This window comes from Habropoda laboriosa, unplaced genomic scaffold (assembly GCF_001263275.1).
Source record: "Habropoda laboriosa isolate 0110345459 unplaced genomic scaffold, ASM126327v1 scaffold440, whole genome shotgun sequence".
NCBI lineage: Eukaryota > Metazoa > Arthropoda > Insecta > Hymenoptera > Apidae > Habropoda > Habropoda laboriosa.
The window spans coordinates 1,256,532-1,271,113 of NW_017100710.1; the positions used below are offsets into that span (position 1 = coordinate 1,256,532).

Sequence of the window (14,582 nt, forward strand, 5' to 3'; positions counted from 1 at the left end):
TTACAAATACTGAGATTGTAGAATAATATAGAGATTACTAATGTTGTATAAATAACTAAAAAAAAAAGAGAGGAAAAAATTGTAGTATTTATCAATCATTTTAAATATGTATAAAGTTCAATGTGAGCTTCACAGTCATTTGATTTTTATGATTTCTGGATAGCTGATAATTTTCTTATTATTTCATTAATGCACGAATTAACAAAATAGTTTTAAAGTTTATGTTAACGCTCGGCGACCATCTTAATTACTTATAATTAATTTTCTTTACAGGCTACCTACCAATAATTAGGCAATCCCGTATATTATTGTCAACCATAGATTTTATTACCTATCTTTTTTTTCATTCTTAAACTATTTATATATCTAAAGTATCTTTTAATGGCAGCTTTGCTACTTCAAAGAATATCCTAAAATCAAAAGTATTTGCAAAGTTTTAGTAAACATTATCCAGTTTACTATAACTAAATAGTTTCGGAAAAACATACTAAACGAAATATTTATATACTTACTTATGGCTGTACTTATTCCGCACAGTAGTTAGAGCTTCTTTATGTTTCCGGTGTAGTCCTTCGTTTAAGAGAATTACAATATCCCTTATGTCATCAACTTTATAACCACTATAATATTCTAAAGTTGGTGTCCATCCTCCTAAATCTTTCATTTGTAATGCAAGCAGGAGTGCAGCTGTGGCCATTTTACTATCACTAATCATTATTGTTGAATAATCCATCAATGAATATTCCAAAATATATCGAGCTAAAGTTAATGTTGGCATTGACACTTTTGCACACTATTTACAAATAATACAATTATTACAATTTATTATACTACAATTGAAAATAAAAATAAAGAAGTTATTAATGTAACTCACCCTAGCATATCGTCTAAGAAACCTATAAGAAAGTGGTATACCAAGATCAAAATCAACCACCTTTAAAACACTCATTTCCATTCTAAGTAATTCTCTTTGTGTGTAAGCACCGTCACATATGTACAAAAAATCTTCAACCATTGGAGGTATTCTTTCCTATAAAAATCATAACAATATCAAACAATAACGAAACGATCTAATATAAAAAATATTGTTTAAATTAACGTTGTACATTCAATTCTGATACTAACATCATATTTACTTGCTATGAATAAACTTGCAGCACCTAACAATTGTAATGTTTCTTTTCCGACAGTTACTTTTGTTAAGTACAAGTCAACTAGTTTCACAGCCAGATATAAAGTTTCATGATTTAGTTCAAAAGATTCTTGAACTTCTACCATCCAGTCAACTAATAAGGCTCTCATCCACCGTGAAAGGCACACTTGTCTTTCCATATAATCTCCAATAGGAAACAGACGTTCCCTATCTTTTAAGTAATTAAAAATATCCATAGCATAATGAGAAACTTGAAATGGATCCAACCAATTTTCAGCATCAAAATCCCATTGAAGTCCTTCAGGTAATACTCTTTCAGGAATAGCATCTAACTGAGCTGCTATTGATTTTTTTTCGGTTTTTACAGGTACTTGGGATTCACTCTGTTCATTTTCTTTCTTTATTTTTTCTGTTTCTTCAGGCTGTACAAAAACATTATTTTAAATGTTTAAAACTTATATAAAAATGTAGATGTAATAAATATGCCATGATATAAGATTATTCACCTGAATATTGCTTTTTCTAGACTTCTTTAAACTGTCATCTCCTATATCTTCTAATGCGCTTACATACAAAGAACTGTCTTCTGATTTTTCTAAATCTAAACTACGTCTAACATTTACAATTTCACTAGCTACTTCAGTTTTCTCTTCATCTTTTTTCACTGGTTTTACACGAGGCACTGGCTTTAGTTTTGAAAGTATTACCTGAGTAGTGGTTGCTTTTTTCGTTACTTTCTTTGGTTCTTGTGTTTGATGTGTTACCAATGTTTTTCCAATTGCCTGCTATATTATATAATTTGTTATTATATTTTATAAAAATTTCAGGATAGGAATTTAAAAAAAGAAAAAACTACTCAAGTAACATACATTAGTGATGTTCCCTAATGCAGATCTTTTTGTTGTTTTCTCCTTTGGTGGAGATGCTTCTGCTTTTCTTTTGAAACGAGGATCTTTGCCAAGAACTGGTGCTTTAAGTAAAACATTATTCAGCATAGGATTTTGACTTCTTGTTGTTATTCTTTTCTTTGTATTTGTTATGGTAGTACCACTTTGTTTATTTTGCACATTTACAACTTTTGATGGTGCCATCCTCATATATGCTTAAAATTATAAATTTATTCTTCTCCTGTGTAAAAAAAAATAATTAAATTTATAACTTGATTCACTTCTGCATCTTACAGAAAATATAGAAAAATTGTTTAAATTTATACTGGAAAAAATTATACCACTTACTACTACATTTTACAAAATAATTTGTAAAACTATTTTTATGAAAAAAAGCAACATACTACTCAAATGAATAAAAATTTTAGTTAAAAGTTAGAAATAATTTGTACAATATATACAATAAAAGGGCGTATTACAGCATGTTCAGAGCATCTTCAAAATCAATCATAAATTTATCATATGTCAATATATAAACATATATTCAAACATTACATTATTTTCAATACCTTCTTTAAAATAGAAAACGTTCTATTTTATAACAAAATAGACGGTTGTGCTGCCAGTATGTTATGTATACGTGTAATGAGGGAGACGGTCACCAAATTCGATACTTCAACAAATTTGTTCGTTTTCTTGCCCAAGCGCGTAACTTTATTATAGTTTATTATATCACGTCAGACCGATTTGTTTAAAAATCGAAACCACTTTCTGTGATAAATCGGGAAATTTTGTCCACATTCCTTATGCACGAATTTTGATCGTTGACCTGATTCATAGAATGGTGCATTCACGGTGAAAAAAAACGCGGGAACGTAACCAAGGACGTCGTTAATCCAAACACAAAGGCACGAGTCTCACTAACTTCAGAAATCATCGATATGGTTTTCGAAAATTGTTTCGAACGCAAAAGAAAGTAACAAAATAGATAGAAACGACAAATTCCACGCGACTACCACAAAGATAAGAGATCGTGAAAACAATCCAAAACATTCACTCATTTAAATAGGTAAAAAACGGGATATTTGTACAAAAAGTCGTTTTTTGACCGTAAACGAGTTATTTTAATTTACCTGTAGGCGCGAATTATAATTTTATATGCTCTGGTACGATGATATCTCTCATTTATGAAACTCTTGTGCCACTAATACGTCGTTATGGTGTCCATTCGTTTCACCAGAGCAACTGAAGTTGACGCTGTTCAAAATATCACAGTTACTGTTAGTGCTTTCTTTGATTGGTGCGTTCTAAGCCGTGAGAGCCAATCGGGAACATAGAAATATCTCCGAGCGTCACCTATCAACAAAATTTATAATCGAACAGTGTTTCGTTTATTCAAAACGTATAGGTTTTTTATATTTTATACAATTAATGACTAATATTTTATGTATACACTAAGAATGGAGTATTTTTTAGTATGGGTTATGTTCTTTTTACAAATCACATATCATCAAATTTTAATTAAAGAATAATGCCAATTCATTATTCAATTTAACGTACTCAGCTCACGGTTAGACGAAGTATTATATTCTACAATTGTACAGAAATTCACATGTGTAATGATTAAATATATATATAAAAAACATTTAATATATACAATTCCTCGCTATTTGAGATGTTAAACACTATATTCGTATCTTAAACAAGATGTCTCACGTGAACAGAGTTACCTCGATATTTTTAATAAACAATTAACCTTTGACCTGTATTAAAACGTTTGCACTAAATCAGAACACTGGCATGCTTAAAACTGGAGCTTGAAACTCGAATAATTGTTTGTGCGACAACGAGAAAATCGTGAAAAATATTTCGGATACGTTGGTGTTCGTTAACCTATGTAACTAAGCGTGATATTTTTTTCCATATTGTGAGAGTTTGTCACGTACCGAATATTTATCGTATATTCCCCTCATAAGTGTGCACCGTTGCGTTTCGTATCCCGAATTTCCGTCTCATTGGTTTATGGTTTTATGAACAATCGAGAATGCAAAGTGAACGTTTTGTAGTTAAGTATATAACGGTGAATAATTGTTTCGCCTATTTACCGGACACCTGGCTACGTAAATTGGAAACTAAGGTTGGTGCTTTGTGCTTCGTATAATAAACCAGGAACCTGTAGATTGTAAAACATGTATCACATATATAATAATAGATAGAAAATCTGATATGCCAATTGGAGCTCAACCAGTTGATTTTCAATATAACGATATCTTATTATACCGCTAGATGTCGAGATTCATTTTTTCTTTCGATTAGGCTGATAACATAGTTTTCTTTTAAAATTAAAAATATTTAAATAATCACATATTCATATTTCACTTATTAATGACAATATTTTCGAATGTTGCTGCGTTATTTATCAAGTAACGATTAAAACTTTTATATTAATCATTCTTTTTATTACCTTTATTTGATAAAAAAGGCAATTATATCTGTTGATAATAAAGTAATTCACATTTACCATCTACCCATAAAATCATTCCCTTTATAACTTTTCCAATAAAATTGTAACCACAGACGAGATACAGGCACAGACGACGTACATGATAGACCTTGTATCTAATGTATTTTTGTGCTCAACATTCTAAAATACCGATTGTATAAAAAATTAGAATTTTTGTTATGCCCTCTACGATATAAAGCGGTGAGTTTAGGAATTACATACAATCCAATCATTAAAGATAGTAAAGTCGACAGATGTAAAAAATCTTCTTTTATTAAATTTGCACATAAAGATATATACACATATTGAATTGCGTGGGTAAAATTGTTCACGATCTTCTGATAACAGTAGAACACGTGGCTGTGATGTATCATCTACTAATAAACAATTACGTTACTTTCTTATTTGTAATTTCATAGTTACGTATAATTCCAATTCCAACCACCACTAATGTTGTAATCTTATTCTATGCTGAATCGGTAACGTAGGTAACTCGGCTGAATCGGAAAATAGTAAGGATCTTTTCGGCCTCGAAGCACCGGACAAAAAGTCCCATAAGATGCTATTTAGGTCTATCCTGTACGTCGTCTGTGATTGTAACATTCGTCCTTAATCACAATTGTTACTTCTCTTAAGAGTTTTTTTTAAACAATTCATTTAAAATTTCCCATTACGAATTCCAGGAGAATGCAATCGAAATAGAGTACAAAGATAAAAGCTATTACACGTCCTGTATCGCGCGACCGAATCTTAATGACACTTTATGTCTTGGCACAACTTTCGCCAGAAGTTTAAACATTGAAGAAGGCGACGAGGTATTTGTATCTTTTATAAAAGACGTGCCATTATTGACGAAAATTCACGTCGCACCTTTCACTGTAAACGACAGGGAGATCTTGGTAGGTCGTAAAAGAAACCTTACAATTGTAACAGAAATTTTCTTCTTTTCTTCTACCTTCGGCATTAAATTACGAGCAATAAAGTAATTATTCTCTGCAGGAATTGCAAACAGAAAAGGTACAATCGACGCTCCTTAACCAAATTAGAGTGGTGGCTGTGGGACAACCGATTGTAGCATGGGTTTCTAAATTTTCTTCTGTAATATTAATTGTAGGCAAGTAATAGCTTCGCTGTATTTCCGCGCATATTTTTCTCACCCTTATTTTCGCGAGATATATACGATATTCCACTGAAATTAGAAATCCAACGTCAAAACACCTTTTCGCACCCTTATTTTTCTGAGATAGGTATTTTTAGCAAAGCAAACAATATCCAACTATTTTTCACACGGAAGATACAAGACTTTAAGAATAAATACCGGTATAGCTTTACCATTGAAAAAATTTTCGTATTTTTCGCAGCTCGATTTTCGATTAGTAAAAAATGGCAGAGAAAGTGGGAGAAATACGCGCAGAAATTAAAATTACTTACTTAAAATTACTCCACGAATCGAGCAACATTTTCACTCTCACAGAATCCTTGGAACCGACTGTTAAATGTGGAAAACTCGAGCAATTTTCAGAGGTGCACGTGACAGGCGCAGTAGTGAATAAAGAAGAGGAAACTTCGAATGAAAATCAGGTGTCTAGTATTACCAATAATTTGTTATCCAGATTGAAGAACATTCTACCAACAGGAAATAATGAAAGTTCATCGAAAGCACGAGGAAACAATGCAAAAAGAAATTACGAACTTTTGCATAGTTTTTGTAATAGAAAAAAGCCAACGGTGTACCGTGTCCATCCGATGCCAAAAATGGCACCGATCGAGGGAAATATTTTCGACGAAATTGCTCGTTGCCCTTATCATGTGTTTATATCGAGAAATCAAGCGCCGAAATTTTCCACCGATTTTACGTTTTGTCGTATAAAAAAGGTTTCGGAAGATAAACAGAATGTGAACGTATCTAGCACAAATTTTCTAACGAAAGACGAATCACCTGTTCCAAAATTGTCCACGGAATTGACCGTGAGATTGTTCATCTTGGAAGATTTATTGGAGAAATGTTCGACGTTAGATAGGAAATCTATAAATGTTCATTTTCTTCAGAATAACGTGTACGTGTGGGATAGTTTGAGGATCAGTTTGAACTTAAAAATAGGGGCAAAAGTGAGTTTGTGGGAAATAGAAGCCCCTGAAATATGTGCACCGTTATCTATCGAGCTGTTTTCGTGGAAAGAATCAGTGTCGGTGGATAGTTTCGAGAGTTATGTCAGAACTCATTCGGTTTATAAAGAATTGTTGATTAATTCTTGTGCTGCTATCGTTATGGACGACGGGGGAACTTGTGTGGTGAAAATTTCGCCCGAGAGTTCTACGTTTGCTATGATAGACGAGAAAGGTTTGAAGGATGTGAAGGTGCATTTGAAATCGACGATAGAGGAGAGCCTTCCGAGAGTGTCTGAGAGATTGGATCAGGATGAAATTCATCTGGAGAAGATCTCTACTAGGTAACGTGCTTTCTTCATTTAAGTTGTTCCGTTTTATTGGAAAATTATTACGACTCGTTTTAGCTGGACTTTAAGTTTGCCGTAATCGAAACTTTTAATTTTCAAGTGTTCATAATTTTTAACTTTCAAACTTTCAAATTGCCAAAATTTCACATCTCCAACTTCTGAATTCCCCGAAATATCAAATTTCAAAATTTTCAAACTTTCTAACCTACAAATACCCCAAATTTCCAATTTTCCAATTCTCAAGCTTTTAAATTCACAAAATTTCCAATTTTCGAACTTTCAAACTTTCAAACCTCCAAATTTTCTAGATATCTAAATAAAATTTTGAAAGAATGTCAACTTGCATTGGACCTCAGTCTGGGCTTGCTTACGCAATTACCCTTCGACTACGATCGCGAAAACATATTAATTTCTGGCGAGGCTGGATCAGGCAAGACCACCATATGCAAAATACTTGCAAAATATTTACAGAGCGCACCTTATTTCGTGCATACACATATGATCGACTGTAGATCCTTAAAAGGTAGATCATTTATAAACTGGTAACATAATCGCCATTTTTCATTACACCTATCCCCCGATTTACACGGTGCTTTTTTTTACACGATTTTTAAAAGAACGAATTTTCACAAGTATAAACTGTTAAAAACAAAAATTTATGCTGCGCACATATTTGTACAGTCACTTTTCAGTAGCGTTCGTTTTGTTAACACTTGTATTAAACCTAAAAAAGGGAATTCCCCTTTTTTTTTTGTACAGAAAAAGCATTTATATTGTAACATAAAGTTTGCTGTCGACGCGGATCTTTCATTGGCGCCCGGCCATTTTGTTATTTCACGAATGGACTGACATATTTTGTTTTTCTGATTATTTTCTGATATTTTGAATAAATTATTAAATTAGGTTTCCTTTCCAGTTTACACGGGTTTTCATACAAAAAGCGATGATTTCGATTTACACGGTACTCCGAGGAACCGATTTTTCGCGGAAAACGGGGGATAGGTGTACCTACTTAGTTTTCTAGCAGAATTTACTTCTTCTTTCTCTTATTATCATTACGTTCCTCAGGAAAGAAGGCCGAAATGCTACAGAAAATTATTACAACCGCCTTAACTGAATGTACTTATCATGCGCCTTCGGTATTATTTCTCGACGATTTGGAATCAATCACAAACGCGTCGACAAACGACGAAGAGAATACACCGGACGCCATAAACGCTGCTAGGTATTTTTTTCTTTCACTTTTACGCATATTTTCAACGTTATTAAAAAAAATGTATGTGAATCTTTATGTCATCAGGATCACGGATATATTAGTTAATACAGTAACTCAGTATCAGGAAACACATCGTGTATCTCTAGTTGCCACATGTGCAGGCGTTAATAGGATTGGTCAGAAATTAAGACCAGCTAGGGGTTGCCATTTCTTTAGAACCGTTTTGTCTATTCCTAATCTCGAAAAGGTATTTAAATAATTACATTCCTACTTAAGAAAAATCCTTTCTTATTTTAAATTTGGTCTTTCTTTTCTTTCTTCCTTTCTGATTTCAAATTTCAAGACCATTTGCACTGTATCTATAGTATTTTTTCTTTCAATTAAAAAATCATATATAAAGTTTCATATATATGTATATATGATAAAAGAATCGTGTGCAAAATAGTTTAATTAGTAGAAATGATGAATTGAAAAAAGTAAGACAATATGTACAGTTTGGTGGAATGTGAAGCTATTAAGAAGTGATCGAGGTAAATAAGTCAGACCGCTGTTAACATTTCCGGTTATGGTATAAGCTTGTGCTTTCTAATCAGGCGGATAGAATCGATATTTTGCAATTAATGCTCGGGGACAAGTTGTACGTGCCTGGAGACGTGAATTGGGATTACTATGGAAACAAGACCGAGGGATGGATGGTTCAGGATCTGGTGGATATGGCTGAGAAAGCTGCGTTCGCCGCTTGGAAGCGTCACGGTAACAAAATCTACCATAATTGCTCTCATTCGTGACGAATATTCAATTAACGTTTAAAATTAGTGGATAATCGCGACGAAGTGTTGCTGTAAAATTCTTCTACGTGACTTTCGTTATCGTTACAACATTAACTATTAAAGATACCTCATGCCATATTAACGAAAAAGAAAAAAATAGGGCGATGCACTCGGCAATTAAAAAAAGACTTAATCTTTGATAATAAAGGATACAGGAATTTAGTAAATTTTATGGTAAAGTAGATTAATTTGATACTTTTAAATTTTAAGTTTAATTTCACAGCGAAGTAAAATTGCTTTACAGTAAAGTAAATTTTATTCAATTATTTATTCGTTGAATTACTCGATTATAATTTTTAAATAAATACCAGCATTTAATTTTAACTTTACAATAAAGTAAAATAGTTTTATATTTTTAATGCTTGTTAATTTTAATTAAAATTTCATTGTAAAGTAAAATAGTTTTATAGCGAAGTAAATTAGATTAAATTGTCATATAAATTTCACTAAATTATTCAGTATTCAATTTAAATTTTATAATAAAGTAAAATAGTTTTATAGTAGATCTAGGGTAATCTTTCTTCAGTTATTTCTTCGTTAAATTAATCGGGTACAGAATAAATTTCAAATAAATATCAGTCACGTTGGTTCCCCACGAAAGGAACTTCTAAAGGGCCCATCGCTGTCGCTGACGAGGACATGATGGTCGCCATGAAGAATTGCACCCCGATGTCTTTGCAAGGTGTGCAACTGTACAAAGGTGCGGGTCACCTTTGGCCGGATATTGGTGGTCTAGCCGAGGTGAAAAAATCATTAGTAGAAATTCTACAATGGCCGTTGAAATATCCCGAGATATTCAAGAATGCCCCGATAAAACTGCAAAACGGCGTTTTACTGTACGGTATGCCGGGCACGGGGAAGACTATGCTAGCCAAGGCAATCGCCAATGAGTGTGGTGTGAATTTAATCAGCGTTAAAGTATGAAATTCCTCTTATTTCTTCCTCATTTAAATTCAACACTTCGATCGTCGTGTACGTGTAAACAAATGTTCATTTCAGGGTCCAGAATTGCTATCGAAATATATCGGTGTTAGCGAAGAATCTGTCAGAAATGTGTTCGAGAGGTAAAAATTGTATAAAACGAAAATGACGTACAGAATCAACGTTAAAAATTATTGTTAAAATTACAGAGCTCTTCGTGCTAAACCGTGCGTCCTATTTTTCGACGAATTCGACAGTCTCGCTCCCAGGTGAGTCAATCATCAGGTACAATAATGAGATACAGGGTGTCCCACTTATGACGAACATGCTATAAATTCATTCCGCTTCTATTGAAAGTAAAACAAAAGGGAGTGAGATACATTTATACGGTTATATTACCCTCTTGTCTGCATTTTTCTCTTGTTTCATAAATTTTAGATTTTTCTGACTTCAACGCAGTCTCTTTTGTTCAAAGTCGTTTGAAGATTATGCCGTCATAGGTCATTGAACCCATCCCAGCGTTAATTGCAATGTCGCATTATAAAGAAGCAGATGTTAATACGCGAAAATATGTCGATGTCGTTACAAATATCTCGATCTTCAAGATGATCTTGAGAGGACATTTTTATCATTACTAACTGCACACCTTGTTACAAGGGAACACGTGAAGTGTAAGTCTCGGATTTCGACGAAACTTTGCACGTCGATAGATAATCGAAAGCTGTGTAGTCAGGTTCAATGTTAGGTGTAGTTAGCCATTTTTTCTTACTTTCAACAGCAATGGAAATAATTTAACGTTCATTATGAGTGAGACACCCTGTGTATTTGTCAGAACGATTACAGGTCGTTCATACAGATTGCTGTGCATTTCTTCACAATTCATTTCAGACGAGGCCACGACAGTACCGGGGTCACGGATAGAGTGGTGAACCAATTGTTAACGCAGATGGACGGGGTCGAGGATAGAGAAGGTGTGGCGGTCGTGGCAGCGTCTTCAAGGCCAGATTTGCTGGATCCAGCCCTGTTGAGGCCTGGACGCCTCGACAAAGCGTTGTATTGTCCACTTCCAGACGAGGTACGATATTCCTTAAGCCTGTATATTCGTTTCTACTGTACACGCTAGTGATTGGTACGTTCGTATTACCAACAATGAAATTTAGTTTCTCGAGGAATGATTATTTTGAGATTGATCGCGTACTGAATTGTACAGGGAGAGAGAGAAGAGATATTAGCGGCACTGTGCAAAACACAGAACGTAGACACGATGGAATTAAATCTAGAGGATCTGGCGAACCTCACTCCAGGATTCACAGGAGCAGATTTAAACGCTGTAGTCACTCAAGCCAGGCTGTCGGCCTTTGAGGATGCTGTCGCGAGGGCACCTGTAAGTAAACACGCTTTTCTTTTTTCATCGTCTTAACCAATCGCACATCCTAGTTGAATATACGTGTAAGTACTTCTCGTTTTCGTTATTATTTAATAAAATTTCTCCGTCATCAATAACGGTTACTGGTAACCAAAAAAATTTCAATCGTTTATTGTCAATTACTCGTAACCAAAACGTTAAAAAATGAAGTGTGAAAATGCATGAAATTTTTGCCCCTTTCCTTCTGTAATCGGGGTAAAATTGGCACATCGCATAAACAGCATTAACAACTAAAGTTTTATTAATCTGAAGTTACATCGACACTTAAATTTCTTTCTTTCCATGTTCAATGCACTCTTTTATATTTTTTTATTTACTCCGACGATTAATGTACTTTCAAATTAATCAGCTTATCGATGTAATTAAAGACACAAAAATGATTAGTTATCGTGAGCTAAACTTTTATTCACTTATTTACGTCTTAATGAAAGGTAACGTCTTAACTAGAATCTAACGTCCGTGTGCACAGCTGGCAATGTTACCCCAGTTTTACGGTAGTTTCAAAAGCTGGGTCATCGGTGACCCGGCATTCGCCGTCTGAAGGTTATAACCGAGTACACTGTGGAAAGCGACGAAAACGAATTGTACAGAAAGGTGGTCCAGGGAATGGTTGTTCCCACTGTTCCTAACGATCGTCTCGTTTTGTTACGCTGCTCGTCGTATCTCTCCGTTGCAATAATGAAAAGCATTTTAGCGCGACTCCGGCCGAGAATCATTTGTAGGGAGCTTCCGAAGTAAGATAGTGCGTAATGATGATAATATCGTTAGGTGTACACTCCGCCCCTCTCCTCCTTCCCTTTTCTCCTCGTGTCCTATGTATATAGAGTGTCGAGCCAGCTAGGTAGGGTAGGTATGGCGTGATATAACTGAGGAAACGTAGACCAGGTTTATTAGCGCACGCTGCCGAGAGCACCATCCCCCCATCTCGCTCCACTTCATCCTGGCCTACGCCTCGCTGAACGTCGAGGGGGTTATTATCTTATGCGTTATAATGATACACGGTTTAGGGCCTGCAGCGGTCCTGTAAAATCGAAAGGCAGACACCACTCGGTGTCCCTCCTCGGCATCCAGGAAATCGTGATCGAAGAGAGACGTGATAGAAGGGTAGTAGAGACGATCTTGTTTTACACCTTGTAGAAGTGTATTTCTTAACCCTCTCGTTGCGACAAATTTCAGCGACAGACGGTAGATGTTTAAACACAAGTGTGAAATCTTCTTTCTTGGTCGTATCGTTTAAACATCTTTTTTTTTTTATTAAGTTTACACGTTGACTGCCTCGCTAGATTTACATACTGCTCTCAGGGGCCACAAGAAAATTTTCGTTATTCTAAGCATAACATTGTATTATGCTTTATTGTTAATATTTTTTTTAATTCAAAATAATGTCTAGTTAGCTGGGATGTTCGAAATTTTTAGCTGACCATATTCATTTTATTTTAATTATTCTAAACATCTGGGGCACTCGGTCACTAATGACCACCATGGCAGTCAACGTGTTAAGGTGAAAGTGAGAAAAGGATAGAATTAAGGATTACGTTAGGGTGTTCCTTCTCTGCACCCAGGGAATCGTGATAAAGTGCAGAGACGATCTTCTTTGACACCTTGCACAGGCGTACTTCTTAACCCGTTCGCTGCGGTAGACTTTTTGTTTTGGCTGTATCGTTTTAATATTTGTTTTAATAAATTAAGGTGGAAGTGCGGCAAAAGGCGCGGACAGTATAATGCGAGAAAATTTTCAAAGCGACTCAAGGAGCCAACAGCAATGAAAGAGTTAAGTGGTCCTCGTGCGATTAGTAATTTTGCGAATACCGATAAATATTGGTAATATTATTGATCATGTGCGGTCGGTATTGAGATTGAAGGATTCGTCGATAAATTTGTAACTTTGAAATTTGAATCTTAATATTATTGATAATTTTATGTGATGACTTTGGAGAGATTTCGTTGTTTCTGGGATATTAGTATGTACTTTAATGTTGAGACTTTGTTAAACATTGTCCTTTTCTTGTGTGCAGGTATTTTGCTAGATTTGATTATTTTCTTTTCGAAAGATTTCGACGTTTAAAGTGTCAATCATTTAGCAATTAAAAAAAATATCTATCGAATAGTGGTAGAATTTCAATCGTAATGTTGTTTTCTTATGTGATGGTATTTTGCAAGAGCTGAAAATCTTCTCTAAAGATTTCGACGTTTAAGGTGTTAATCACGTTTAGCGATTAAAAAACAATCTTCGACGTTGAATATTTGTTGAATATTGGCAGAATTTTAACCGTGTTTTAACGTTGCTTACGAGACCTCAAAAGTTGGAACCTTCTAAGAAATTTTCTTCCTCTTTCCCGAGTGTTTAGGTTTGAAAAATGTAGCTATCGTTCGGGTTTCACAATCGTCATGGCACATACATGGGGGCAAGTGTCGCGTGTAAGATGGGGTGACGGGATTTAGAAGCCATTAATTAACTTCCTAGGGAGAAAACGAAGTTTCGCCGGCACTTACCTACCGGAAGAACACGAATATCCAAACTGTACGTCTAATTAGCGAGCGAGTTTCCTGAGCGCGACGTGTTTCGAGAGGAACGCGTCTCACTGATAAGCGATAATGCATATAGGCAGACTTACAGGCTGTTTCTCGTTTAACCCACCAATTAATGGTCTCGCCTTTTCAACCTGTGATTCCAGGATGGAAAGATCGAGGCGGGGGACATCAAGGTCGCTCAGGCGCATTTAATCGATTCCATTAGATCCACTCATCCATCTTTGTCTAGGTCTGAAAAAGAGAAATACAAAAGAATGTAAGTATTTATTCTTTTCAACCCTTTGTATATACAATATACAATGAAGTTACTATTTTAATTATTTTTTTTAAATTAAATTAAAGTTATCCTCAAATATACGTGCATCAGTTGATGGTAACGTAAAAATATGAATTTATTGGTTAAAAAACTACGAATATGGGTTCTCATCGTTCTCAAAGGGTTAAATAATGGACTAATTAAATTTTCGTGTTAATTCGATTTTTTATTTGCTGCAGTTACGCTAGATTTACGAAGAACGATAATTTCATGGATGATATGATGAAGAATCAGAAAGCCACTTTAGCGTGAGATCAATGATAAGTATTATTCCATTGAGAGTTATATTGAAAGTATCTCGAAATTAGTAGGTACTTACCAAGGTTGTAGTATATTGTTTTT

General features: G+C 34.6%; 2 protein-coding genes across 2 annotated transcripts; one reads left to right on the forward strand and one right to left on the reverse strand.

Annotated features, from left to right (window-relative positions):
• Positions 1-241: 241 nt before the first annotated feature.
• Positions 242-4,052, reverse strand: LOC108576998 (G2/mitotic-specific cyclin-B3). Its single transcript, XM_017940076.1, has 8 exons — positions 3,987-4,052; positions 3,174-3,396; positions 2,023-2,281; positions 1,660-1,935; positions 1,126-1,575; positions 875-1,030; positions 513-793; positions 242-410 (listed from the first exon to the last, which is right to left on the reverse strand). Exons 3-8 carry the CDS (start codon positions 2,248-2,250, stop codon positions 359-361), a joined length of 1,443 nt encoding a protein of 480 aa, XP_017795565.1. The 5' UTR covers positions 2,251-2,281; positions 3,174-3,396; positions 3,987-4,052; the 3' UTR covers positions 242-358.
• Positions 4,053-4,076: 24 nt separating this feature from the next.
• Positions 4,077-14,492, forward strand: LOC108576997 (peroxisome biogenesis factor 1). Its single transcript, XM_017940075.1, has 15 exons — positions 4,077-4,177; positions 5,227-5,442; positions 5,543-5,657; positions 6,018-6,993; positions 7,308-7,522; positions 8,068-8,224; positions 8,300-8,462; positions 8,809-8,968; positions 9,647-9,963; positions 10,045-10,109; positions 10,176-10,235; positions 10,855-11,041; positions 11,177-11,350; positions 14,068-14,180; positions 14,420-14,492. The coding sequence occupies exons 1-15, from the start codon at positions 4,085-4,087 to the stop codon at positions 14,490-14,492; spliced, it is 3,084 nt and encodes a 1,027-aa protein (XP_017795564.1). The 5' UTR covers positions 4,077-4,084.
• The last annotated feature ends 90 nt before the right edge of the window (positions 14,493-14,582 follow it).